Source organism: Protopterus annectens, chromosome 6.part0, assembly GCF_019279795.1.
Source record: "Protopterus annectens isolate FY-2018-M chromosome 6.part0, PAN1.0, whole genome shotgun sequence".
Lineage (NCBI taxonomy): Eukaryota > Metazoa > Chordata > Ceratodontiformes > Protopteridae > Protopterus > Protopterus annectens.
The window spans coordinates 1,579,591,868-1,579,619,654 of NC_056737.1; the positions used below are offsets into that span (position 1 = coordinate 1,579,591,868).

At 40.3% G+C, this 27,787-nt stretch overlaps 1 protein-coding gene across 1 annotated transcript in view; it reads left to right on the forward strand.

Moving 5' to 3' along the window:
- LOC122804009 (high affinity cGMP-specific 3',5'-cyclic phosphodiesterase 9A-like) overlaps positions 1–27,787 on the forward strand; it is a 708,135-nt gene that overhangs the window by 644,280 nt on the left and 36,068 nt on the right. The window contains exon 13 of the mRNA XM_044073690.1: positions 9,058–9,204. Coding sequence (XP_043929625.1) covers positions 9,058–9,204 — 147 coding nt within the window. The remainder of the gene's footprint in view (positions 1–9,057; positions 9,205–27,787) is intronic.

Genomic DNA, 27,787 nt, shown 5'->3' on the forward strand with positions numbered 1-27,787 from the left:
CTGAAGCCTGGAATAGTTTTGTCCAGACTGTCATCTATGACACTGGCATCCCACTCTTGAGGAAGAGTACCATCACCATTACAGTGACATTATATGCCACAATTCTGACCTCTTATGTTGATAAGAGGATGAAGTTAAACAGGGATCACCACCTATGTACTGTAAGTAGAACTTATCTCATGTACACATATAACCTGCCACTGTGTGCCATCCATAGATATTACAGAAAGCTCTATTTCTCTCCATAGCCCTTGAAAATATTTAAGTTAATGGGCATCTGCACAGGAGGAGATTGGAGTGCCTAACAGAGAGCTGGGGTGAGTACACTTGCTTCAGAATGTACACCTTGTAATGTTAATAGCAGTGAGAGATTCGTTTTCAAAACGTATACCTTTCATAAATCACTGCCACTTCTGTGATAACTGTCATAAGGGAAAGGTAGCAGTATGGCTGTTAAATGTTATTAGTGTGTTTATGCATGCATCCTGCCATATACTCGGACATGCAGGTCAGGATGTTAAGGATAGGGATCCACATTGTGAGGCTGTCTGTGGTTTAACCCCTTCCCCAGTTTGTGTTGTTATTATAATGTTTCAGTTGAGGTTTCTGTCTCCTGATACTACCTAAAGCATTCAATATGAGAAATGTATATGATCAGCATTTTGAGTGGGTGGACATTTGTGTCATGGACAGTCTTTGTCAATATACTTGTTTTCTTTGCTTATAATCTGTGAGTGAAAGGTATATCTGAGCAGCATTTTTTCTTTGCATGTGTACTTTTGTCTTAGACATCACTACTACTGCATCTTACACTACAGGCCCCCTCACTTTGCCCAATGCTCATAATGTAGACATCATTACTACTGCATCTTACACTACAGGTCCCCTCACTTTGCCCAATGCTCATAATGTAGACATCATTACTACTGCATCTTACACTACAGGCCCCCTCACTTTGCCCAATGCTCATAATGTAGACATCATTACTACTGCATCTTACACTACAAGCCCCCTCACTTTGCCCAATGCTCATAATGTAGACATCATTACTACTGCATCTTACACTACAGGCCCCCTCACTTTGCCCAATGCTCATAATGTAGACATCGTTACTACTGCATCTTACACTAGAGGCCCCCTCACTTTGCCCAGTGCTCATAATGTAGACATCATTACTACTGCATCTTACACTACAGGCCCCCTCACCTTGCCCAATGCTCATAATATAGACATCATTACTACTGCATCTTACACTACAGGCCCCCTCACTTTGCCCAATGCTCATAATGTAGACATCATTACTACTGCATCTTACATACAGGCCCCTTCACTTTGCCTGATGCTCATACTGTAGACATCATTACTACTGCATCTTACACTACAGGCCCCCTCACTTTGCCCAATGCTCATAATGTAGACATCATTACTACTGCATCTTACACTACAGGCCCCCTCACTTTGCCCAATGCTCATAATGTAGACATCATTACTACTGCATCTTACACTACAGGCCCCCTCACTTTGCCCAATGCTCATAATGTAGACATCATTACTACTGCATCTTACACTACAGGCCCCCTCACTTTGCCCACTGCTCATACTGTAGACATCATTACTACTGCATCTTACACTACAGGCCCCCTCACTTTGCCCAATGCTCATAATGTAGACATCATTACTACTGCATCCTACACTACATGCCCCCTCACTTTGCCCAATGCTCATAATGTAGACATCATTACTACTGCATCATACACTACAGGCCCCCTCACTTTGCGCAATGCTCATAATGTAGACATCATTACTACGGCATCTTACACTACAGGCCCCCTCACTTTGCCCAATGCTCATAATGTAGACATCATTACTACTGCATCTTACACTACAGGCCCCCTCACTTTGCCCAATGCTCATAATGTAGACATCATTACTACTGCATCTTACACTACAGGCCCCTTCACTTTGCCCACTGCTCATACTGTAGACATCATTACTACTGCATCTTACACTACAGGCCCCCTCACTTTGCCCAATGCTCATAATGTAGACATCATTACTACTGCATCCTACACTACATACCCCCTCACTTTGCCCAATTCTCATAATGTAGACATCATTACTACTGCATCGTACACTACAGGCCCCCTCACTTTGCCCAATGCTCATAATGTAGACATCATTACTACTGCATCTTACACTACAGGCCCCCTCACTTTGCCCAATGCTCATAATGTAGACATCATTACTACTGCATCTTACACTACAGGTCCCCTCACTTTGCCCAATGCTCATAATGTAGACATCATTACTACTGCATCTTACACTACAGGCCCCCTCTCTTTGCCCAATGCTCATAATGTAGACATCGTTACTACTGCATCTTACACTACAAGCCCCCTCACTTTGCCCAATGCTCATAATGTAGACATCATTACTACTGCATCTTACACTACAGGCCCCCTCACTTTGCCCAATGCTCATAATGTAGACATCGTTACTACTGCATCTTACACTAGAGGCCCCCTCACTTTGCCCAATGCTCATAATGTAGACATCATTACTACTGCATCTTACACTACAGGCCCCCTCACCTTGCCCAATGCTCATAATATAGACATCATTACTACTGCATCTTACACTACAGGCCCCCTCACTTTGCCCAATGCTCATAATGTAGACATCATTACTACTGCATCTTACATACAGGCCCCCTCACTTTGCCCGATGCTCATACTGTAGACATCATTACTACTGCATCTTACACTACAGGCCCCCTCACTTTGCCCAATGCTCATAATGTAGACATCATTACTACTGCATCTTACACTACAGGCCCCCTCACTTTGCCCAATGCTCATAATGTAGACATCATTACTACTGCATCTTACACTACAGGCCCCCTCACTTTGCCCAATGCTCATAATGTAGACATCATTACTACTGCATCTTACACTACAGGCCCCCTCACTTTGCCCACTGCTCATACTGTAGACATCATTACTACTGCATCTTACACTACAGGCCCCCTCACTTTGCCCAATGCTCATAATGTAGACATCATTACTACTGCATCCTACACGACATGCCCCCTCACTTTGCCCAATGCTCATAATGTAGACATCATTACTACTGCATCGTACACTACAGGCCCCCTCACTTTGCGCAATGCTCATAATGTAGACATCATTACTACGGCATCTTACACTACAGGCCCCCTCACTTTGCCCAATGCTCATAATGTAGACATCATTACTACTGCATCTTACACTACAGGCCCCCTCACTTTGCCCAATGCTCATAATGTAGACATCATTACTACTGCATCTTACACTACAGGCCCCTTCACTTTGCCCACTGCTCATACTGTAGACATCATTACTACTGCATCTTACACTACAGGCCCCCTCACTTTGCCCAATGCTCATAATGTAGACATCATTACTACTGCATCCTACACTACATACCCCCTCACTTTGCCCAATTCTCATAATGTAGACATCATTACTACTGCATCGTACACTACAGGCCCCCTCACTTTGCCCAATGCTCATAATGTAGACATCATTACTACTGCATCTTACACTACAGGCCCCCTCACTTTGCCCAATGCTCATAATGTAGACATCATTACTACTGCATCTTACACTACAGGCCCCCTCACTTTACCCAACGCTCATAATGTAGACATCATTGCTACTGCATCTTACACTACAGGCCCCCTCACTTTGCCCAACGCTCATAATGTAGACATCATTACTACTGCATCTTACACTACAGGCCCCCTCACTTTGCCCAATGCTCATAATGTAGACATCATTACTACTGCATCTTACACTACAGGCCCCCTCACTTTGCCCAATGCTCATAATGTAGACATCATTACTACTGCATCTTACACTACAGGCCCCCTCACTTTGCCCAATGCTCATAATGTAGACATCATTACTACTGCATCTTACACTACAGGCCCCCTCACTTTGCCCAATGCTCATAATGTAGACATCATTACTACTGCATCTTACACTACAGGCCCCCTCACTTTGCCTAATGCTCATAATGTAGACATCATTACTACTGCATCTTACACTACAGGCCCCCTCACTTTGCCCAATGCTCATAAAGTAGACATCATTACTACTGCATCTTACACTACAGGCCCCCTCACTTTGCCCAATGCTCAAAATGTAGACATCATTACTACTGCATCTTACGCTACAGGCCCCCTCACTTTGCCCAATGCTCATAATGTAGACATCATTACTACTGCATCTTACGCTACAGGCCCCCTCACTTTGCCCAATGCTCATAATGTAGATATCATTACTACTGCATCTTACGCTACAGGCCCCCTCACTTTGCCCAATGCTCATAATGTAGACATCATTACTACAGCATCTTACACTACAGGCCCCCTCACTTTGCCCAATGCTCATAATGTAGACATCATTACTACCGCATCTTACACTACAGGCCCCCTCACTTTGCCCAATGCTCTTAATGTAGACATCATTACTACTGCATCTTACACTACAGGCCCCATCACTTTGCTCAATACTCATAATGTTAATCTTTCCTTTTCAAGTACGGTGTTGATTGTATTAGGTTCAGTGCCCCCCTCACCTCTGTATTGTAGCCATAATGTTAACACAGGTGTGTGTGGGGGAGTCTGGTTTTCTCTTGTATATTAGGTGTAATTTAATCATAGAGTAAGTAAATATCAGTTTTATGTTTTTATTTTATTTGGATTTCTATCCCCGCATCCTCTTTGAAGCTGTCCTTTGTATTATATACATTTATTTTATTATTTGGTTCCCCTTCATTTAATTTTAATATTATATGACCAGCATCATGACCTATACCCATCCCTCTGACAAGACCTGTCGGAGCCCCACAGGCGGCGTTTGTAGCACTGCTATAATCACCACCCCCAGAAGCATGCAGCCTGCCACAGTCACCACCACACCTCCTGCCTTACCTACACCACTGCAGCACCTGTGGGGTTGACACCTCTGTCTCCTATTGGCAGCTGAAAGATGTTATAGGGAAGATTACTGACAGGAGGTTAGATATCCAAATCAGCCAGATGGAGAACCTTCTCTGGCGGCTCATTGAGTTGTATCCCTGTCCAGCACTGTCTCCACCATCTGAGAAAGGGCCCAATGGTGACAGCACCCAGGTTGGTGAATAATCTCACACTGGGTCAATTATGACAGAGACTGCAGCTATGGACATCCCATCCTATTCCCCCATCTTGGTGTACCCCTCCACTTTGTGTCTTTGCCCACCCTTGTTGGTTGTTCAATCCTCCCCTCAAAGTCTTACCTCTGCTTGTCTAATGCCTCCTTCAGCATTGCATTCCCTCTCCCTCATTGTAATACCACACACCCTGTCAGTTGTGTCTGTCTTCCCCTGCTACATACCCTATCCTAATGCATATCACACACCCTGTCAGTTGTGTCTGTCTTCCACTGCTACCTACCCTAATGCATACCACACATACTGTCAGTTGTGTCTGTCTTCCACTGCTATCTACCCTACCCTAACATATACCACACACCCTGTCAATTGTGTCTGTCTTCCACTGCTACCTACCCTACCCTAACACATACCAAACACCCTGTCAGTTGTGTCTGTCTTCAACTGTTGCCTACTCTACCCTAACACATACCACACACCCTGTCAATTGTGTCTGTCTTCCACCCTGTCAATTGTGTCTGTCTTCCACTGCTACCTACCCTACCCCAATGCATACCACACACCCTGTCAGTTTTGTCTGTCTTCCACTGCTACCTACCCTACCCTAACACATACCACACACCCTGTCAGTTGTGCCTGCCTTCCACTGCTACCTACCTGACCCCAACGCTCTTACCTTCCTCTTCTTTCTTTACTCACTTCCTTCCCCAACTTACCTTCTCTTTATGCATAAAAAATGGGCACCTGCCCCACAAAAAAATATTTACCCTATTTTCACTGGCACTGCCTATCATACAGCAAAAAGCTAGTCTGCCATCTTCCATACATTCATCCACTAAGTACAACCACTATCATGCACTTCATATTTTGGATGTGGCCAGCACCAGCCTTGCACATGAGCTGGGCATTATTGCATAGTAATTGGTACATACAATACAGGCTGCAGCTGTCATGATTTGAGGAGATCCCCTTGGAAAGTATTACAATACTGACTATACATATAGATTAGAACTCTAAAGGTGGTGTTATATGGAGTCGTTGACTGTCTTATACATTTATTCTGTAAGTGTGTGTCACCCAGCTGTTGTGTGATTCCCTGAAATGCTTCGATATACTGCTGCTGTAGCTCACCCTGTAAGTGAAGTGTTTTACTCAATGTAAATGAAATAGTGAAAGTTGTGGGTTCAATTCACTTTATGGTTGCATGCTTTTTCTCTGTTTTCTTTCTTTCTGCAAGTGTTTGACATCATTACTGCTGTGTGTGTTTCACTGCTGCTGTAGCTCAGCTATAAATTAAGTACTTTGCCCAGGACAAGTGAGGAAGGTTGTGGGCTCAAGTCCCCTGAAGTTTGCATGCTGTTCTGTCTTTTACTCTTTCATTCTGCAAGTGTGTGTCTTCAAATCACTGTGTGTTCCTTATAAAGTCTTCTGTCACACTGCTGCTAATAATTTGACCTACAGATGTAATTGAACCCATGACAGTATGCAAAAACATCAGTCTGCATACAAGAGAATTATCTCAACACAACACATAGGAACTTCTAGTTCATTACATCCAGCAACCTAAGAACTGTTTGAGAAACTGTTTCACATTAGTGCCTTTAGTCTACCTTTACTCTGTATTCCTATAGTGTAGTGAATTTAAGCACATTTGTGTAAAAGTAACTGGACTACTGCAGCTGAAATTAAAATCTTCAGCTTTTGCTATAGGAAGTTGCATATCATTCACTGTCAGTCGGCATTGGAGTGCAATGCCAACCTCCGCACAAATACTGAGGAGAAAAAGTAAAGACTTTTCCATGATATAAGTGGGGAAGGTTCTGAATTTATGTGCCCTCATGGATTCGGGTTTATATCATAAAGTGAAACTGTGAGAAGTCCGAATACCACAATATCGAACTGAAAACTCCAACGTGTAATGAGTTTGAAAACTCAAAACTTCGAAGATCGGAACTCTGAATAGTTATAGTTGGCCCATCTGTACTCGCTGATGTTTAGCGTCATTTTGGAAGCATGCATATGCATGAAGTCTCCACTGTGGTGCAACCTCGGAGTTAGTATATTTATGTAGGGGGGGGTGTGGGGGGCACAGCCCCCCACATTAGTAATAGTGTGAAGTGTTTGTGTGTTGTTACATTATAGTATGGGTGTAAAGCTGGACAACTGTTGCTTTTTGAAGTTCCGTTTTTTGAAGTTTTGAGTTTTCGGACTAATTATGTTTCGTTGTTTGAAGTTCGATATTTTGGTATTCGGACTTATCACAGTTCTATTATATAATATAGACCCATGCATTCATGTAGGCACGTCATTGTTACATTGTTACATTTAGTTGATATATAGGTTCTTTTCTCTGCTCCACCCATTATCTGTTGTTTTACATTTTTCATCTTCAGTTAGTTGACTTTTATATCTGTGTCTAATCCCCCCTTCTGTATTGTCTTCCACATCCCTGATTGTGTTACCAACTCCGTTAACAGTCGTGTCTGTGTAATGTTTGTTAGTGTGACCCTAGTACTTATGCCACCCTCCTAGCTTCATCTTAATTCATATAGTATCTTCCACAAGTTATTTCCTTGCATGTATGTATCACTAGGTCATAACTTTGATCAGCACAAATACCGCATGACCTTGTGAGGCTGATAATTATGCAAGTGAGAAAATGCCATGCTCCTTTCGGGCTCGTACTCAACAGACTAGCCTTACTGCTACTCAGAGGTCCCTGCAGCCACACCATTTCCCCACACAGATGTTCTGTTACTGCAGTCAGAATATTTAATGAGCTGCTATTCACACACACTTAGCTGGATGCATACATTGTTAATAAGCATTGGGGTTCATTGTGCATGGACAGTAAACAGGGGAGGGATGACCAAAAGTATGGCCACAATGTTTCTGAATCCAAAGGTATGAGTACTTATGTTTAAATATAATGCTTATAGATGGTTTGTATGGTTATTATTTATGATATTTTTTGTGATGATATGTAATTTCTTTCATATGTCTCTGAATCACAGCTGCTAACAGGTCTCGTGGGTCAACTATGTCTACCTGGTCAACCAAGATTCAATTAAAAAAATAGTCCATTAAGATAAAAATATATTTAGCATTTTCTCAAGTCTTACTGTTACACTTGTATGGAACTACCACTTTAGTAGCAATATCCATTTATATTTTCAGTATCACTGTGTCACTAAATTGTCTAAAATTCAGTGTCACCTCACAAGAAGAGGTTCTCTGGCTCGATTCCCGGCTGGGGTGCCTTTTGTGTGTAATCTGCATGTCCTCCCTGCGGTCACATGGGTTTCCTCTTGGTGCTGCTGTTTCCTCCCACACTCCAAAGACATGCAGTAGGAGGACTGGACACTCCAAACTGGCCATAGGTGCGAGTGCATGTGCAAGTGTGTGGTACAGATGAACTACCATGGTAGGGCTAGCCAACCGGCGGTGTAAAACTTGGCTCGAGATGATTGTCACTGTTGACATGACCCATGTGCAAAATGGGAAAAAGGGTTGAGAATGGATGGATAAATGGATGGATGGATGGAGGTTATTTTAATTTTAACTGCATGCAGTTTAATATTTCAGCAAACCCAGGTAAAATAATTAAAACCCAAAACAAAAAGAATCTTAATTATTTTGGAAACCAGTTTCATTTTTTTGGGGGGGATCAGTTACATTTCCTAACTGTCTGTCCAGCTTAACTCTGCATTCAGTAAAATAAGATGTAATATATTTCCTGCTCTGTGATTTTGTAATACCTGTATTGTCTTGAAATGATGAAGTCAGAGTATATCAGTAACATGGGATGGCATGCATAGTACCATTACATGAAGTTATGAATGGTGTTTCTTTGCATCATAGAGTGATATGGAAAAACTGGAAGGCCTACCAGTGTCTCCATTCATGGACAGGGACAAGGTGAAAAAACCCTCATCCCAAACTGCTTTTATTCGTTTTGTATTGCTCCCTTTATTCACTGAACTGGCAAACCTGTTTCCAAATTTAGAGGTAGGTGGAAGATGAATTTTTAATTTTATTATTTTGTTATAAATTCTTATGGATGTTGTCTAAATACTCACTGCTTAAAACATTATTCATACAATGTAGTGCACAGGTTAAGTATGGTATTTTTATCTGTAAGACTTCACTACAGTGTAAAACTTTGAATGTATATTTCATTGTTGATAGGCATCTTGTTGTGGAAATTAACTTTTTTGCTTTTCATTATACGCGTAGAAGACCCTCCTCAACACTGTCATGCCCATGTTTTATAGATGAGAAACATTGCAGTGTGATAAGAGTTAGCAGTTTAAACAGTATAATATATTTATAACAGTAATTTTGTTCTGTTTGCAGCTTGACCATAGCACTAAGTTTGCTAATTGCATTTTTTAGTTAGAAAAGATAGCGCTTTCTAGTGCTTTATTTATTATAGTTAGTTATTAAGTTATGTATTGAATTCACACATAGAGTACACAGCAGTTTGCTCCTCCACTGTTTTTTCATCAGCTCAGTGAAAGCAAACCATTGCATATTTTTTTCTATGTGTCTTTTAATAATAAAATCAAGTAAGACATCTCTTGTGTGAAGAACGAGATATTTTGTTCAACATTTTAAACCATATACAGTACTGCGCTATATAAAATAACATTTGTGACTGTTTCATCTCAGTCCTGATGAGATGGCTAAACAAGCTGTAGAAAAAATAAGTACAGAGGGCTAGGCTGAATTATTCTAACTTCTGAGTAACTTTACTCATATTTCCATAGAGATAAAGCCTAGTTGAGAGGTAAAGGCTGATTGTCCCACTTAGCTTGTCCACTAATTATATACAGGATAACCTACCGATCCCATTTAACCACCACCTCATAAGAATTGCATTCATGAGTGCTGTTACTATTTTTTAAAGTGAGCCACTGAAGGAAGGCAGTTCCAATAAGCCACTTCTCTTTCTGTAAAATGGTACTTCTTTGTGTCTCCCCACAAACATCCCTCTTTCATCATTAGATTGTATCTGTTTGTTCTTATGCTTCTCAGAAGTCACTTGGACTCTATGGATGCCATTGAAGTGGCTAATGGTTTCTATAATGACCCCTTCTCACCTTCTTTTTCCAGATTTATACAGCTTATATTCTTGCAGTTTCATAACTTTTTATACATGATTTCTGTACAGGCATGCAACTTAATTGTCTTTCTTCTGTCAATGTCATTAGAAAGATTAAGGATCCAGAACTGCAAAGAATACTTCAGATGGGATCTCTCAACTGTCTGTGTTGAGAAATAATATGTATGTGTCTTCTCTCAGTGATGCCACTTACTGCATCCATAGCGGGCCTTAGGCATAGGCCAACTAGGCAGCCACCTAGGGTGCTGCTTTAACAGGGGTGCTTTTCCAGTATTTATTTGTTTAGTTTTTGTAGTAAAGAAATTGTTTCTTTAAACTGTGTTGAGTGAATACAGGAAAAGCTGAAGAGTAAGACAGACTGTGAGAAAAAATGAAGAAAAAAGTAATCTGTATGGTGTAGGTAGACCAGGATGGGGAGACTGTGTGGTGTGGGGGGGGCACTGTGGAGCCCTTTTGCCTAGGGCACTAACTGACCAAAGGCCAGCCCTGACTGCATCCCCATTTTCTCTAACATTTCTTGCTCCTGTCTTAAGTCACTTCCTTCATTTGTGATTGGTAGCCCTTTCCATCCAGTTGTACATTCCTTTCTTGGGTTTTGCTTCTTGCTTAGATTTTTTGCATTGCTTGCATCACTTTTTAAGTTAACAACAAAACTGATCATCAGTGATATTAACCACTTTTTTTTAACTTTTACTTGAACTATAAATAAATAAATGATTTCAGTATACATTTAAAATTAAATACATCAATAATTCCTGGTGAATTACATGCATTTAATAAAATCTGCCACCTTAATTCTTTTAACTCTAATGCTGTACCCATTACACACACAATCTAATTTAGTGCAAATTAATACTGTTACAAAGAATAAAACATTTTTCCATCAATTACATTGTTTTTATGCTTAAATAAAGCATTACTGTCATCTCCAACTTTCATTGCGTATATATGTTCATAAATTGTATTCTTTATCATCCTAGTAATTTCCCCAATATAAAAACTTTCACATCCACAACACTGTGCATAGTAAACCGCATTTTCTGATTTACAAGCAAAATACCCTGGGCTAGTATAACTCCCATCAGTGGAACTACAAAAATGGAAGCTCCATATGCTATACTCTACAGTATACACAATCCTTTCTTCATTATATTATTAAAAATTTTATTTTCGTCTTTATTACACATATTTTTTTAAATCATTACTTCTTTTATTAACAAAACATGGACCTCCACCTATACTTCTTAAAACAACAGGAACCCTTTAAAAACTTTCCAGATATTTTTTTAGCCAACTGTTTTTAGTCCTAACTTACAACCCTTTAAAGAAGCTTTCAAAAACTCAATTGAAATGGAAAAGAAGTTTTAAGAAACCCCTGTGAAAAAAAGAAGTGTTATAATTTAAGTAAAGAGCAATGGCAGGTATTACAAAGTTTTCAGAATAATAGAAAAAGAAGAATTATGCAATGAAAGCTGGCCGATTTTATTAAATGCATATAATGCACCTAAAATTGATGCAATTAAATTTTAAATTTGTATTGAAATCTAGGGTTTTAAATCATTAAAATGATTAGATTAGATAAGTCGTGCAATATATGTGTTAGGTTATTTAATGAGCTTTGTCTTTGAGTTATTCAGTCTGATGAAGTCTTAAAAGTAAAAAGATGAAAGTCCTACCTGTTTGATAATAAAAGTGTTTCCTTTTGACTAAAACCATTTTTGGCTTGTTTTTTGGTTCCCGCTTTAAGTTGTCATATTGGTGATTATTAAGAATACTGGGGCCATGTTAGAACACTAATGTAAGTAAAAAAAAAAATATTGTAGCAAAATTGCTGTTTGCTGATTTGCCTTTCTACCATTGCCTGTTTAAAGCCTCCTGCGACAAGCCTAAATTGATATATAACATTGCCTTTATTAGCCCACACTCCAGCAAATACAAGACATCTATTGTGTAATGATAATTAGTTTTTTTTTTAAATAGGTGCAGCTGTTCTTTCTGAAAACTCTAAACCTGTACAGTTACCACTACTTACATTGTGCCTGTTTACTTTTCCAAACATTTCAGTTACATCTCTTCATTTCTTTTCTTTTCTCGCAGTTTCTGGCTTCAATTGCCAGTTTGGCCTAAACATTTTTCTTTCTTTTTCCCCTATATGCAGTCAGTGTTCCTAAGTTTTTAATGAGCCCACCACTGTGGTATGGTGCACTTCATTTTTGGTATTTCTCCACTAAATCCTCCAGATTCCATCTCTCTCTTTATTTGCTTTACTAATCTTCAAAACCCATTCAGTTGCTCCATATCAAGTTACCAGTGTTAATCTCAACACGTCTCCTAATCAGGAATCACCTTTACTACACTGTTCCACCCCAGGTCATGTTTCAAAATAGGCAGCACCAAATATAAGAACACAGTGTGGGGACTGTAAAACCACAACTCTGAAAATAATAGTTTGAATAAAACTCTTGCTAGCTTGAAGCTGAGGATAACAATAGTAGTAATAACAATGACACTGATAACAATTGCAGCAACAGCAATATGGTGAATATAATTGTCCTACATTCTGAGGAGTGTAGTTTGAGTGAACAGCTTTAGTTTGATTTTTTTTCACTGTGGTTCGGCAAACTACATTGACTTATATTGTGCGTTCTGGTGGTGGGCTGCAGTGTTTTTTTCACCACTGCTGTTTAACTGTAGAGTTACTGTAACTGAGTAAAGGGGTATCCGTACAAGTTCACACCCCTCTGCAATAAAAAATAATACTTTTGTCATTTTTATTGTTTTTGAGTTATTGTTATCAATATGCAAAAACTAAATATGTACTTTGTTCGAGGATGACATCCAACATACTTAACACTAGAGAAAGAAAGAAAGAAAAATTAAATTCATACCTTGACTGTACATAATAGATTAATGCAAGGAAACAAATGAAACATGTGGCCCACCAAACAAGCTGCAGGAAAAGGATTAAGAAGCTGGGGAAGAATGGATCTTTTAGCTAACCTTGCACAGACTTTTAGATAACTTACTCCCTGCACAGTGTCTTGCATTAAACAGGTTTCTAGAAAACTACACAGTCTGAAATAGGTGCATAACTTCACAGTTTCACATGCTTTCTACTTTATTCTTTTAGTTTAAGAAAGACCATACAATGAGTGGCCGCAGGGTATCATCAATATAACAAATGAGAAAATAACACAACCTGATAACCCCTAATCGCTTCTCAAGCCCACATAGTCATTGTCAGTTCTTCTGAAGAATATATTTTAGCAGATGCCAAAGGATGATGCAGGACTAAGACAGAATATATATATGTGTGTCATGCGTTGCATGACAATTCATCTAAAGGTATGCAAGAATGTGGGAAATGTGTATGTTGCAAATATAGTCTCAAAGGTAACGCTTACACATTTCCACATTGTAATATTAAAGTCTCATTTGATAAAAAAAGTTGATTGCAATACTGTCATGGTAGCATATTGCGCAGTCTGTTCTACATGTTCTAATTTTTATATAGGTAAAACTGTCCGGAAATTAAGTGATTTAAGTGACAGAATAAAAGAGCACTGTGGTGCCATTAGGAACAAAGACCTGGTAAATGCTATCAGTAAACACAGTGTTTTATGTAACGGCTTCAGGAATTTTAAATTTATGGTACTTGAACAGATTGATGGGTTTTTTTTGAGATGGTGATTGTAAATTGCAACTCCAGGAATTAAAATGGCAGTTACGTTTAAAGGCAGAATTTTTTCCTGGACTGAATGAATCTCTTAATTTAAGATGTGCCCTTAAGTGGTTCTAATAACCATACATACTTTTTGAGATCAAGATTAGGTTTTATGTGTTTGTTGGCATTATACATATGGTTTATTTTATATTTATATATATTTGCATACTTTTAGTGTAATACAGTTACTCACATACACTCACAGGTATGATTATTAGCATGTTGGTTATGGCTTTGTCATTAATGCATTACCTTATGCATATGCATAAGTATACAGAGTATTGTTTATTACTACTGGTTTACTTGTTTATATGTCAATATTCATGAGCTTGGTGTGTTTAATATATACATTGCCACTTGACATTTGATCCATTCTGAAGATGTTCCGATACTGAATAAAGGGACGAAAGCTTAAGGAATCACTGTGGGCTACGTTCATTGTTTCTTTATTTCTTTATTCCTTTGTGGTTATTTTTCACTTTTTATTTTTCATCTGAAGTTTTTATATACATTTATTAAGGCTTCTTCATAGTTCTGAGTCGGTTTAATTAAGTATATATATATATATATATATATATATATATATATATATATATATATATATATGGGTCTACTTGAAAACCCTGACACACCAAAACACAGACGACGAGAACTCTGAGACCGGAAGATCGACAACTGAGATGACCGGCAGTTGAAAAGCCCGATGCTGAGAACACTGACATGTTAAGGTAAGTGTGCGATAGTGACAGACTTTAGAGTTAGGGGCAGGTTAAGTGAGTTAGGGTTAGGGTGCGGGTAAGGTAAGTGTGCGATAGTGACAGACTTTAGGGTTAGGGGGCGGGTTAAGTGAGTTAGGGTTAGGGCGTGGGTTAGGTGAGTGTGCGATAGTGACGGACCTTAGGGTTAGGGTTTGGGTTAAGGTTAATGCATATATAGCTGTGTATGTAAGGTTTAGTGTAGGTGTGTAAGGTTTTTGGTGTGCTTGTGTTGTGTGTGTGTTTTTCGGAAAAGGTATTTGTTTTGTTTTGTTGATTGTCGGGATTGTGGTTTGCCGGGCATGTGATGTTTCGTGCTTTTGAACTGTCGGTTTTGTGGTGTCGGTTATCTCATTGTCGGTGTTTTGGCATGTCGGTGTTTTCAAGTAGACCCATATATATATATATATATATATATATATATATATATATATATATATATATATATATATATAAGATATAGATATAGATATATATATATATATATATATATATATATATATACACACACACACACACACACACACACACACACACACACACACACACACACACACACACCACTGCATTCTGCTACACCAAATCATTTCTAATAAAATGTGTACAAAACTGTGCAAAGTGGTCTAGCTTTAACCAAGCCAAAAAGTTCTAAAATTTTAGCAAGGGACAAGCCTCCTGTAACCCGAAAACCTGTGAAAAGTAATATATATCAGTTCCAAGTTATTACATGCTAAAGAAATAAATAAGCTTCCATTTCATAGATTCATGGGTTATTGATAGGTGAATGACCACAAGAGCCCTTACAAGCCCATTTAGGTCTCAAGTATCATGTTTTAACTAAAGATTTGCATGGGGGATTGTTAGTTAGGATAATGCTTTTCTTATTGACAGCTTCTGTCCATAAGGCATAAGGAACATGTGGGCCAGATTGGAGGTACATTTATGATTTACCATCCAATTGTCCAGAGGGATGAGCTTTGTTTTACATGAATGGGTAGCCTACTATATAGTTTTGGGATCCTTTGGGACACATATCTGTATCTCCAGCATGTTCTGTTTATGTCACAAGTGAAGTTCAAATACCTGGATCTAAAATTTCTGGTGCTGTTTGTTTTGTACATGTGCAACAGATCCATCAGGGCTGAGTCTGAGGAAGCCCTATAAACCAAACACAGATCACCTCTTAGCAGCCTGTAGGAGACTGAAAACAGGGATAGAGCTTTTAGACAATCAGTGTAGGAAAAGGTATCCATGCTCTGAATTCTCCTGGTGAGAAGCCTTTGTGGGCCCTCCAACTGTTGTAAGTGTCTGGTTAGATACATGCCAAAGGATGCATTGTATTTAATGATAGATCTGATAAGGGCCGAGTACAGTGGTACTGTAACTTCCTTGGACCTCGATGCCATTCCCATAAGTTGGGTGACACAGAATGATTTTCTTATTATCTTAGCTAACTGTTGGTAAAAGGCCAGAATGCTCTTGATGTATGTTCCCAGATCCATTAGTACTGGGTTGACTCTTTGGGGCATTTTATAAATGGAGTAATTAACTGGGGTTGACAGTTTTCCAAAGGGTATTATAATGCATTTTTGGCACTGAGTTGTAGGCCATGACTTTGGCACCAGTTATTTGTCTGTGTTGAACTCACTTGCAAGATGTTTGTGTCTTGGGGAATCTATAATAGCTCTCAATTTACAGTCATCTGCAAATTTGGTGAGCCAGAGGCCTTGAACATTAGACTTGACTTCTGAGAGCTAAATGCCAAACAGGAGCAGGCCCAGCACAGAGCTCTGAGTTTCTGTATTGGTTCTCTATTGGTGATCAGTCTGTTGGTAGAGGTGGTCTCACCAATCCTGACTTTTTAGGTCCTGTCTGTGAGCAAGCCAACAATACAATGAATTAGGTAAGGGTTTTCTATGCCTGAGTGGGTTATTGTATCAAATGCCTTAGCTAGATCAAGATATGCAGTATGCAATGTTTTACCCTTTGCCTTGGTGACCCTCTCAAAGAAGCCTACCAGTTTAAGTAGATGTGACCTTCTCTTAACAAACCAAAATAGAATGGGTCAGTGTCTGTAGGTTGCCAATGTCCTTGTTTATCATTTCCATGAGATTTGCTCCATGACTTTGATATTAGGCTTGTTAGACTGATGGGTCTGTAGTTCCTTGGGATGGTTAATGGACCACCCTTGTGGAGGGGAATGACTGTTGTGGTCTTCCATTCACTTGTAACGTAGCCTGTTTCAAGACTATAGTTGAAGACTGCCTCAAGTTGTCCTAATAGATCATGTTTGAGACTGTTCAGGTGGTAACCATGGATGTTGTCAGGACCCATGGACCCATGAAGGGGGTGTTCTTGGTTTCAGCAAATGTTGCCAGCACCTGGTCCCTCCTGATAGCTGAGTGAGGTATGCTGAAGGGAGCTCACCTGGTGGAGTTTGGGGGTTGATGTTTGAGCTGTATTTATCAGCCAGTGGATTTGCTATGTCACCCCAATCAGTCTAGGTGGTACCATTCACCACCAGTTCAGGACACTGTTGTGTGTTACCTCTAAGGTTCCAGATGTAGCTGAAGAAGGCCTTCTGATTGTCCTTAGCCAGAAAGGATATCCTGACCTCATAGCTGGCATTGATAGACTTAATTAGATCAATTGGTTTCCTGTTTAGTTGTATAAGGGAACGTTTGTCTTTAAGGGAGTTGCTTTTCCTGATTTTGGACATGAGTTTTCTTCTTTTGTTATATACCCTGTTTAGATGAGGATTCCACCAATGGGATTTATTTTTAGAGTTTGGTTTATGTTTGGATTTATTTTTAGTAGGTATGACAGCCTCTGTGCATCCATTCACTTGTTTGTATAGTGACCCTGTGACAGTTATGGCAACCCAGAGCTTACAGACTTTCCCATCACAATGATTCAGTGTAGTAGAGCATGGCAGTATTTTTTTTGTTTTCTGAAAGCAGCTGAATTTTTTTAGGCCTCTCTACCATTTGTTTATTAAAAACACACTGAGGAATGAACCTGTCCTGTGCAGCTCGACAAAACTTAACTTCCAGATCAGTGTCAGTCATAGGAAATCACTGTTGGTGCATTTTCTAAAAATATACTAGCAGTCATTTCTTTCTTTTGAGAAATTTCTCCATCTTTATATTTGTGTAGCCATGGAATTAGTATATGTATGTTTGGGAGGGTATGCTACATGGTGGGGTGCAGAGTGGTTTACCACCATTGCAAAAACATTTACATTTAATTTTTTCATCAAGTTGATTTCTTGAGCAGTTGTACACAGGCACTTGATTTCTCAGTGAAATGTAACCTGAATTTTATTAGACTGATTCAACCGAGTGTAACAGGATTCCATCCCATTCCCACAATACACCATAAAAAAGACTACCATGAACAAATGGTGCCAAAGAGATCAGAGTCATTCCTTACAAACAAAAATGTAGCTGGGAAAGTAGACAGCAGTTCATATACTCTAATGAGACTCATAAAACATGATGAATGTATTCAAGCATAGGCTTCCCTGTTCCTTGATTTATAATCTTTAGCAGGTTTGTGCCTAATTAATTAATTGTATGCAAACAATCTATCTTTAATGTAATATGGGAGCTGCTAACAATCTTCATTCTGTTGACCTGGAATTGGTTCTGTCCACTTACATATAGTGCAGGATCATAGGATCATAGGAAGTTACTAGGCTATTGACCCTGAGGCCCTTATAAGCCTAACCAAGAGTTTAGTTCATGTTTAGACAAATCAGCACCTGATAACCCTGTCCAGCAGGGACACAGGCAGAATCCCAGGGATGTAGTTTCTATTTCCCATCCAGTTATCCAGGTTGCACTTAAAAAGGGGTAATGAGGTACTCTGCTTGATGTGGTGAGGGAGTCTATTTCACAGATGGGGGAGACTTTGGGACACAAATCTGTCCCGCCAACAAGTCCTATTGATGTCACAGACCTGAGAAGTCACTTAAGTAAACATCTCTCGCTCGCTCTCTCTCTCTCTCTATATATATATATCTATATATATATATATATATATATATATATATATATATATACTTCTGTTCAAAGAAAACACATTTTTTTCGAAGAGCAGAAGTACTAATCCATTTCAATGAAAATGTACTTTCGTAAACACTGGATATAAAAAAAAAAAAAAACACTGCAAACACACTTTTTGTAGGGGAGCAAGCCCTCCTGCACCCCACATATCCCCACTAATATATACTAACTCTGAGATCTTACAGTGGGGAAAAGTACAGTTTTGTACCTACCATAAATGTAGATGTCCGATAGATATGCAACTGCAGTCATAACATATGGGTTGTCCTGCCTCAGGCAGCCGTCGGTCGGCCGGATTCCAAAGTCTGGGTCCGACGTCGGCTGATGTCGCATTTCTCTCCGACGTCAGAGTGGCTGGAGTACATAAGCATCAGCCGACGCCATTTTCTTCAGTGTTTCTTGCCCCAGATGCCAGGTGCCCTCCAAGGAAGGCTGAAATCAAATTGGAAGACAAAAACAGGATTCCAGACAAATAAATGAGCAATAAACAGATACACCATAACAGATATCCCCAGCTAAGATAAACAGGGATAGGAGTGGACCCTAGGCATAGAGGGGTATGGAGGGAGGGAAAATCCGACTGCAGTTGCATATCTATCGGATATCTACATTTATGGTAGGTACAAAACTGTACTATGTCCTTCAAGAATGCAACTGCAGTCATAACATATGGGTAGAATACCATAGCTTAGCTGGGGGAGGAGGAATGCTCTAGGAAAAAGATGGTGTGGCAATCAAACCCTGCAGGACTGCCGAAGCAAAGCCTGCTCTGGATTTGGAGTATAGAGGGAGATTGTAGTGTTTGGAGAATGTATGTATGGAGCTCCATGTAGCAGCTTCTAGAATGTCCTTAGTAGGCACCCCTCTTAAGAATGCTGTAGAGGTGGCTGTAGCTCTGGTGGAATGTGGTCTGACATTGGCTGGAACAGTCTTTCCATGAAAGGAATAACAGAATCTGATGCAATGTCCAATCCATTTTGAAATAGTCTGTTTTGAAATTGCTTTTCCTTGGACTGCAGGGGCGTAAGCTACAAAAAGTTGGTCAGACTTTCTACTGGTCTTGGTTCTGTCCAGGTAGTATCGAAGTTGTCTGTGAATGTCCAAGGTATGTAACAGTCTTTCCCCTTATTCTCAGGATTGGGGAAGAAAGCAGGCAGATGAATAGCTTGATTTAAAGAAACTCTAGATACCACCTTTGGCATAAAAGTAGGGTTGGTCCTTAATGAAACCCTGTCTCTGTGGAAAATTATGAATGGTGGTATTGCCATTAGGGCCTGTAGTTCCGAAACCCTTCTTGCTGAGGTAATTGCCAACAGGAAAGCTGTCTTCCATGAGAGAAATTGCAAGTCAACTGAAGCTGCTGGCTCAAATGGAGGTAGAGTCAGTTTTTCTAGGACAAAATTGAGGTCCCAGGCTGGCACTGGAGCCTTTCTTGGTGGCTTAATGTTCTTGATTCCCTGAGGAATTGCCTTAGCAAAGGATGTGAAAAGACAGGCGGATCAGTGTTATATCTAGCTGAAATAGCTGATGCATGTATCTTTATGGAAGAATATGAGAGACCATTCTTTAGCATATCTGCCAAATATTCCAGGATGAGTGGGATGTTCAATAATGATGCATCATGTCCCTTGCTGGTATTCCAAATGCTGAATCTCTTCCATTTTGCTAAGTAAACCTTTCTGGTGGATGGTCTGCGAGCCTCTGTTAGTATCCGCTGAACTTCCTTGGAGAGAGATAGGTTGAGGTTATTCATGGGATCTCCCAGGCTGTTAGCTGCAGTGTCTGAAGGTTTGGATGCACTGTTTTGAAGTTGTGTTGAGTCAAAAGTAGAGGCCATTGGGGAAGAGCCCACTTCTTGGTGTGACATATGCTCCGTAGTAGTGGATACCAGTGTTGTCTTGGCCAGTCCGGAGCTATTAGGATCCCCTTGGGTCTCTGCTTTGATCTTTAGTAATACTGAGGTCATCAGTGGCAGAGGTGGGAATGCATAGATTTTTAGGAAGTTCCAGTTGAATGAGAGAGAATCTATTTTCCAAGCTTGTGGATGGTATGTCCTTGAGCAGAATTTTTGTAGATGATGGTTGAGGTGAGAGGCAAATAGGTCTACTTCTGGCCTGCCCCATGTCGAAGTGAGCTGTGTGAAGATCTTCTGATGTAACCTTCACTCGTGTGGATCTGTGAAATTCCTGCTTAGGCTGTCCGCCAGCACATTGTCTTTGCCTGGAACAAACTGGGATTGTAACTGAATGTTTAGGCTCAGTGATTTTTCCCAAAGATGCATTGTCAGTCTGCAAAGGGGGTAAGAATGGGTGCCCCCTTGCTTGTTTATATACCACATCACAGTGGTGTTGTCTGTCCGTATCAGTAAATGGCCTTGCTGAAGTTGGTGTTGAAAGGCCTCGATGGCATGCATTACTGCCAGCATTTCCTTTTGGTTTATGTGCAGATGTGTTTCCTTTGGAGACCATTGTCCTTGTATACACCTGCCTTCCATGTGCGCCCCCCCATCCAAGGTCTGAGGCATCTGTGGTCATGGTCTGTGTTATCTGTGGTGTTTTGAATGACATACCTGTGTTTGCCTGGCTTACTGAGGCCCACTATAGGAATTCCTTTTGTAGGCATGGAATGAGCGGTATGGTTGTCTCTAAGTTGTTGCTGTGTTGAGACCATAGGCTTTTTAGGTACCATTGAAGCTTTCTCATGTGTAGTCTTGCTAATGGAACCAGGAGAATGCAGGATGCCATGTAACCCAGGGCCTGTAGGAATCTCCTTGCAGTCATCTGGGTAAGTTTTGCCAAACCTTTGAAATAATGAGTTAACTTCTCTTGCTTGTCTTCTGTTAGGTAAGCCATTTGAGAGGCTGTGTCTAATTTGGCTCCTAAGAAGATTATTTGCTGGGATGGCTGAAGTCTTGACTTTTAGAAGTTGACTGTGTATCCCAGAGCTTGAAGTAATTGTATGACATAGTCCAAGTTTTTTGTCAACATCAATTTGTCGTCCGCTTGTATGAGGCAGTCGTCCAGGTACGGGTAAATTTGGATCCCTGGAGCCTGCAATGAGCAATTACTGAAGCCAGGCATTTTGTGAATACTCTGGGCGCAGTAGATAAGCCAAATGGCAATGCTGAGAATTGATAATGCTCTGGCCCTGCAAGAAATCTGAGGTATCTTCTGCAGCTGTGTCTGATAGGGACATGCAGGTATGCCTCCTTGAGGTCCAGAGTAATCAGCCAAGACCCCTTGCCCAGCATGGGAAGGAGTTGCTGTAGAGTCAGCATTTTGAACTTTGGTACTATGAGAAAGGTGTTTAATGTGGACAAATCCAGTATTAGTCTCCATTGAGATTCTTTTCTTGGAACAAGGAACAGTCTTGAGTAAAACCCCTGGCCTTGTTCTTGTTGTGGAACTCTTTCTATTGCTTTCATCCAAGTCAGCAGAGAGATTTGCTTGATAGCCTCTGCCCTCTGGTTTTGTGGTAGGTTTGGCATGCCTTGTTTTCTTGGTAAGGTATGAAAATGGAACCTGTAATCTCGGTCTATAATGTCCAAAATCCATTTGTCCTTTGTCAGTCTGTGCCAATTGTCTGCAAACAGAGAAAATTTCCCGCCCAAGGGAGCTTCTATTTGTTCCCTGGTAGGCGGAAGTAGAGGAAAGTCATTGAGATTGTGGCTGTGGGGCAGGTGAAACCCCTGTGTCACTTCTTTGGTTTGCTGGCTGCCATTGTCGTCCCCTGTAAGGACCTCTGTATTGTCCTCTTCCTCGGCCACGTCTGTTTTTACCCCTTTGAAATTTTTCAGGATTAGGAAAGGACCAGTTTTCTGAAGGCCAATTCCTACTGAATCTGGGGGGTTGAACCTGGAGGAAATCTTTCACCGTCTGAACTGATTTTGCTTTTTCCTCGATGGACTTTAACACATCCTTAGCATTAGCACCAAAAAGCTTGTTCTTTTCCAAAGGTGCATCCAGAAGTTTTGCCTTTACATGATCTGGTAGAGGCTGATCTTTTAACCATGCATGTCTACGAATGACTGCCCCTGTCATAGCTGCCCTACATGAAGCTTCCAGTGCATCATATCCACACTGCAGGAAGTGATTGCTTACTTGCTGAGAGTTATGTACAGCTTCCTGCAAAGACTTCCTGTCTAAAGGATCAGGAGAGGCCAATGTTTTCTGTAAATCTTCTAACAGGAAATCCTGATATTGTAACATATGAAAAAGGCAATTCAAAGCTCTCATAGATAAGGTAGTGGATGTGTAAACCTTTTTGCCCCATCTCTAATGACCTAGCTTCCCTGTTGGAGGGCAAAGGATTTTTAGAGGTGGAAGCTGAAACACCTTTAGGTCCCTGAGAAATAGTTTCCAAATCAGCAGTATGGGCCCTGAATAAATGGGAATGTGTTTCTGGGACCCTGTAATACCTGTCTGGCTTGGCTGGAGCAGGAGGAAGAGAGTCAGGGGTAACACTAGAGTCAGAATATAAATCATCCAAAACATCAAGCACAGGAGGAATAGCTAAGGGCCTGTGCTGGGGCTTTTTAAGGAAAGTTCAAGGCGCTTTCTGGAATCAGAATATTCCTGGCCTTGCCACTTGAAATGTTCCCTCATGGTATGCAGAACTTCCCCAAAAGAAATATCCTCAGGAGGGAGGCCGAGGGATGGAATCCTCTGCATCCGAGTCCTCATAGGTCTGGAAGAGCTCTTCCTGGCCATCAGAGTGGACAGAGTCCTCAGAATCTTCATCTGAAGGAATAGGGTCAGAGGGTTCAACCCGGGGCCTTTTATCAGAAGGAGGCTGGGATCCTCTCTCAGGATGGGCCTGTGAACCTCTAATCATAGAAATTAAGTCAGCAGCAATAGTCATAATTTGTGTCTCTGGAGTAGGCTGAGGCAAGGCTTTAGCAGAAAGATGATTGGTCTTGCTGGCTGCCTTAGCCCTAGTGTAGGCCTTAATAGACATGGCCATAGGAGGCCTGGCAGCTCCACGTGCAGGAGTGACCTTATCTACAGCAATGGTCTCAGGCATTTCCTCGGTTTTGGTATCCGGAGGAAAATCAATAACTGGCATCGGAGTGATATCCGGAATCGGAGTCGTCGGTAATGCGGTGTCTTCGTTTCGGAGCGGTGGAATAGCCGTCTCAGGAGGAACCGAAGCACTCATGGTAGGTTTTGGCGTGGAGTCGGTGGTAGACGCGGGCCGAGGATGTCGGTCCCAGTCTTTTCGTTTCTTGGGAGTTTGCGATGTTGGAAGCTCCGACGGCATTGTATAGGCAAATTTTTCGCCGAAAAAATCTTCAGCGAACTCTGCCCGGCGCCTGAGAGCGCGCTTGTTGAAGCAAGCACAGGCTACACAGGCCGAGACGTCGTGGTCTGGGCCAAGGCAAGGTAGACAGTAAGAGTGGAAATCCTTATGAGGTATTTGTTTACCACAAGAAAGACAATTGTTAACTTTTTCAGTAATTTCTGACATCGGCTGAGGCAAGAAAAGGTCCCCAACGGGGTACTTAGCTTTTTTGATGACTTCGGAATCGAAGAATACAGGAGCTGACCGACTGGCACTTGCGAACTGCTTCTGCTTTGGGCACCGCGCGGCAAGAAAGACTGAAGAAAATGGCATCGGCTGATGCTTATGTACTCCAGCCGCTCTGACGTCGGAGAGAAATGCGACATCAGCCGACGTCAAACCCAGACTTTGGAATCCGGCCGACCGAGGGCTGCCTGAGGCAGGACAACCCATATGTTATGACTGCAGTTGCATTCTTGAAGGACATCGAGTATATTTCCTTATCCCCACTGTACCGTGCTTCAGTGGTGCAGTATTTTTTTTATTTTTTGTTTCTTTATGTCCAGTTCGGTGAACCGGTGTTCGCAAAAGTGTACTTCACGAAAGTGCAATTTTGGTTCAGTGCATTTTCTCTGAAATGGGTTTGCACTTCTGCGCTTTGATAAAATGTGTTTTCATTGAACAGAAGTAGACCCATATATATAGGTTCATAGATTAGTACTAAGCTAACTGCCCTTGCAAGCCTAGTTAATTATCCCTTGTGAGACTCAAACCCTGCACCTTGTGTTTGCAAGACAAACACCTTAACCATTAGGCCACCCATATTTTGCATATTATATATATATTTTTTATATTATATATACAATCTCTCACACACGCACACACACACACACACACACACACACACACACACACACACAGACACACACACACAAACACACATACACACACGCGTGCACACGGATCTACTGCTGCTAATCTAAACTTCAGTAAATCAACAGTAAAAACATCAACTACAAATTATAGAAAAAAATATTGACACCTTAACTCACATTCTCTGAGAGACATTGTCTGACCACACAAAAGAAAACTGCTGTTTCTTTGAAGGAGGTCAAGCCCAACTGTATCTTCCAGTACACAGCCAGTGAACAAACAATATGAGTCCTGTATGGGGTGGAGAGGCAAGTCCATATCTCTACTCATGTAAGGGAGTAGGTATTTTAATTTCAGCATTTTAACATTTCAGCATTGTACAGTCAAGTAATATGACTTTAAGTATATTTTTTGAGAACTGACATGAACTATACACACATAGAACTATGTACATGTTCTGGAGTTGATGATCAGCTCTACTAATCATCTCAAGAAACTTAAAGATTAAGAAAATAATAGCAAGAACTGTAATAGGCTCTTTGATTCTCCATCATACTTTATGAGAATTGTGTCATCCGAAAGAGCTACAGTAACCAAGACAGAGCAAAGTAAGTGAATTTTGTTTTTTACTCAGATGTGTTTTTCAAGAGAAGGTTTGAAAGAGATGTGTTAAATAATATGAAAGAACTGATTATTTTGATAATAAGTTCAGATGGATGAGTGACATAACTAACAGTCCTCTTGATGTCATGAGAAATTAATTATTTACTTCGTGCAAGAATAGTCTTGAAAAGTATCTGGGAAGTAAAAAATAACAACATGGGATTACGGCAATCAAGGTTTTTTTGAAGGACAGCATTTCATTAGCTTGACAACTGAAGCAATAATAGCTCACTAAAGAGAACCGATAACATACTGGAAGTCACTCCACCACCTAATTTTGATGCATAAATAAAGTGACCACCCATAACATTACTCACAGACTGTTAATTATATGAGGAAATTGTGATATATAAACCTCTAAAAGATAAATACATTTGCTTACTTTTGTTGACCGAATTGGTCCTACAAGGCATATTTATGCTTTCAAGAAGAAACCTGAAGTGTTATATATACCCCCCTCCCCGGGGACATTTTTTTTCAGAAAAATGGGGAAATGTTTGTGCAATGGTAGAAAAAAGCGAATAACTCAACAATTGCTGAAAAGTGGCCTTCAGTGATATAGTGTTCAAGGTTTTGTTCATCAGACAAATCATCATCAAACACTCTTTGCATTTCCAGCACAAGTTACAACAAATACTTTATTGCAGGTCATTCAGTCATTCAAAATCACAAGTCACAAGCCTGATATCTTCCTTTAAAAATCTTTGTGTAGGAATGCATTGACTTCTCTCTCTTCTCTCTGCTGCACTCATGAAACCTGTGATCCTGTGCAGAACATAGGTAGTACCGTCAGATTAGATAGAAGGTTGTGTATTTCATCACAGTCTTCTGAATGTTAGCCCCAACTGTCTGAGCTTGACAGAAAAGAATTCATTTCATATTTTGAATCTGATAAATTCCACTGAGACAAAGAAGGATGTAGGCAAGAAAAATCATATTAAAGCATAAGTCATATTAAACAGCTAGGTGTGGACATTAAACCTTAGAAACTTCTGTGTGGGAAGACATCCACACAGACAACATGCAAACTCCACCTAGACAACATTTGGAGACAACAGAATCAAAACTGACAGTATCAAAACTCCGAATCTGGAAACTGAGGAACAGCAGTTATTAATTGCTCTGTTCCCATTCGTCAAGTTATTTTTCAGCTGGCTCAGTTCAGTGGAATGAGGCTTAGTTTGTGCAATTTTAAACTAACAGCTAACATTTTTATTTGCAGACGTTTGTTAATGTTCCACAGTTGCTGTTACACATACCTCTAAACTTTTTACTGCTAGAAATCTAGGCAAAGCCTGACAAAATGGGGGGACAAAGGCCCAAAAATAAGGACCTGTTTTAAATATTGCTCTTATAAACTTAGAAAGTTGCTAGAGTAATAGGGTTTGCTTTAACACATATTTTCTGAAGGATTTGAACTGAAACTCAAATGCATGCCATTATTTAGTAACTTCAGTCCTCAGATCATCTCAGTGATTTGCCAGAAAACCACAAATTTTATGAGGAACATACCAAAAATATGAGCCAAAAATCTGGACATTCTGCAAAAATCTAGACAGTTGAGAGGTATGCTGTAACAGTCTTATTGAAAGTTAAAATAATGCTGGTCCTTTTGCAGAGGCTACTACTTGATCCATTTTAAGTTATTCTATTTGATTTTACCACAATATTTACATTTATTATAATATAGGTTTGCATTCTTTTAGCAAAGAGAAATGTTGAAGATTAACATGATGAATTATGTCTAGTTTTATGTGGATTTATCAGAATCTACTTTGTGTTCATTTTGAGACTAAAGTTTTCTGCTTAAAGAAATCAGGCTGCTAACACCACACCGCATAAGGGCAGCAGTGGGTCCATGCAGGTTGTAAAGAAAACTGCCCTTTCTCTCCAGTTTCTGCACTGACCTATAAAAGATAGCCTACTACTCCGACCCCAGGAACATTATCTGACAAGAGCCAAGAAGATATAGCCAATTCATTCAATACTTTCTTCACAGAAACCATCCAGTCATTAGCTAACCAACTTTCTCCTCCCCACACTTCTATAAACACTATACCCGACTCACCACTCTCTTTTAACTTCCAGCCAGTGTCCACATCCT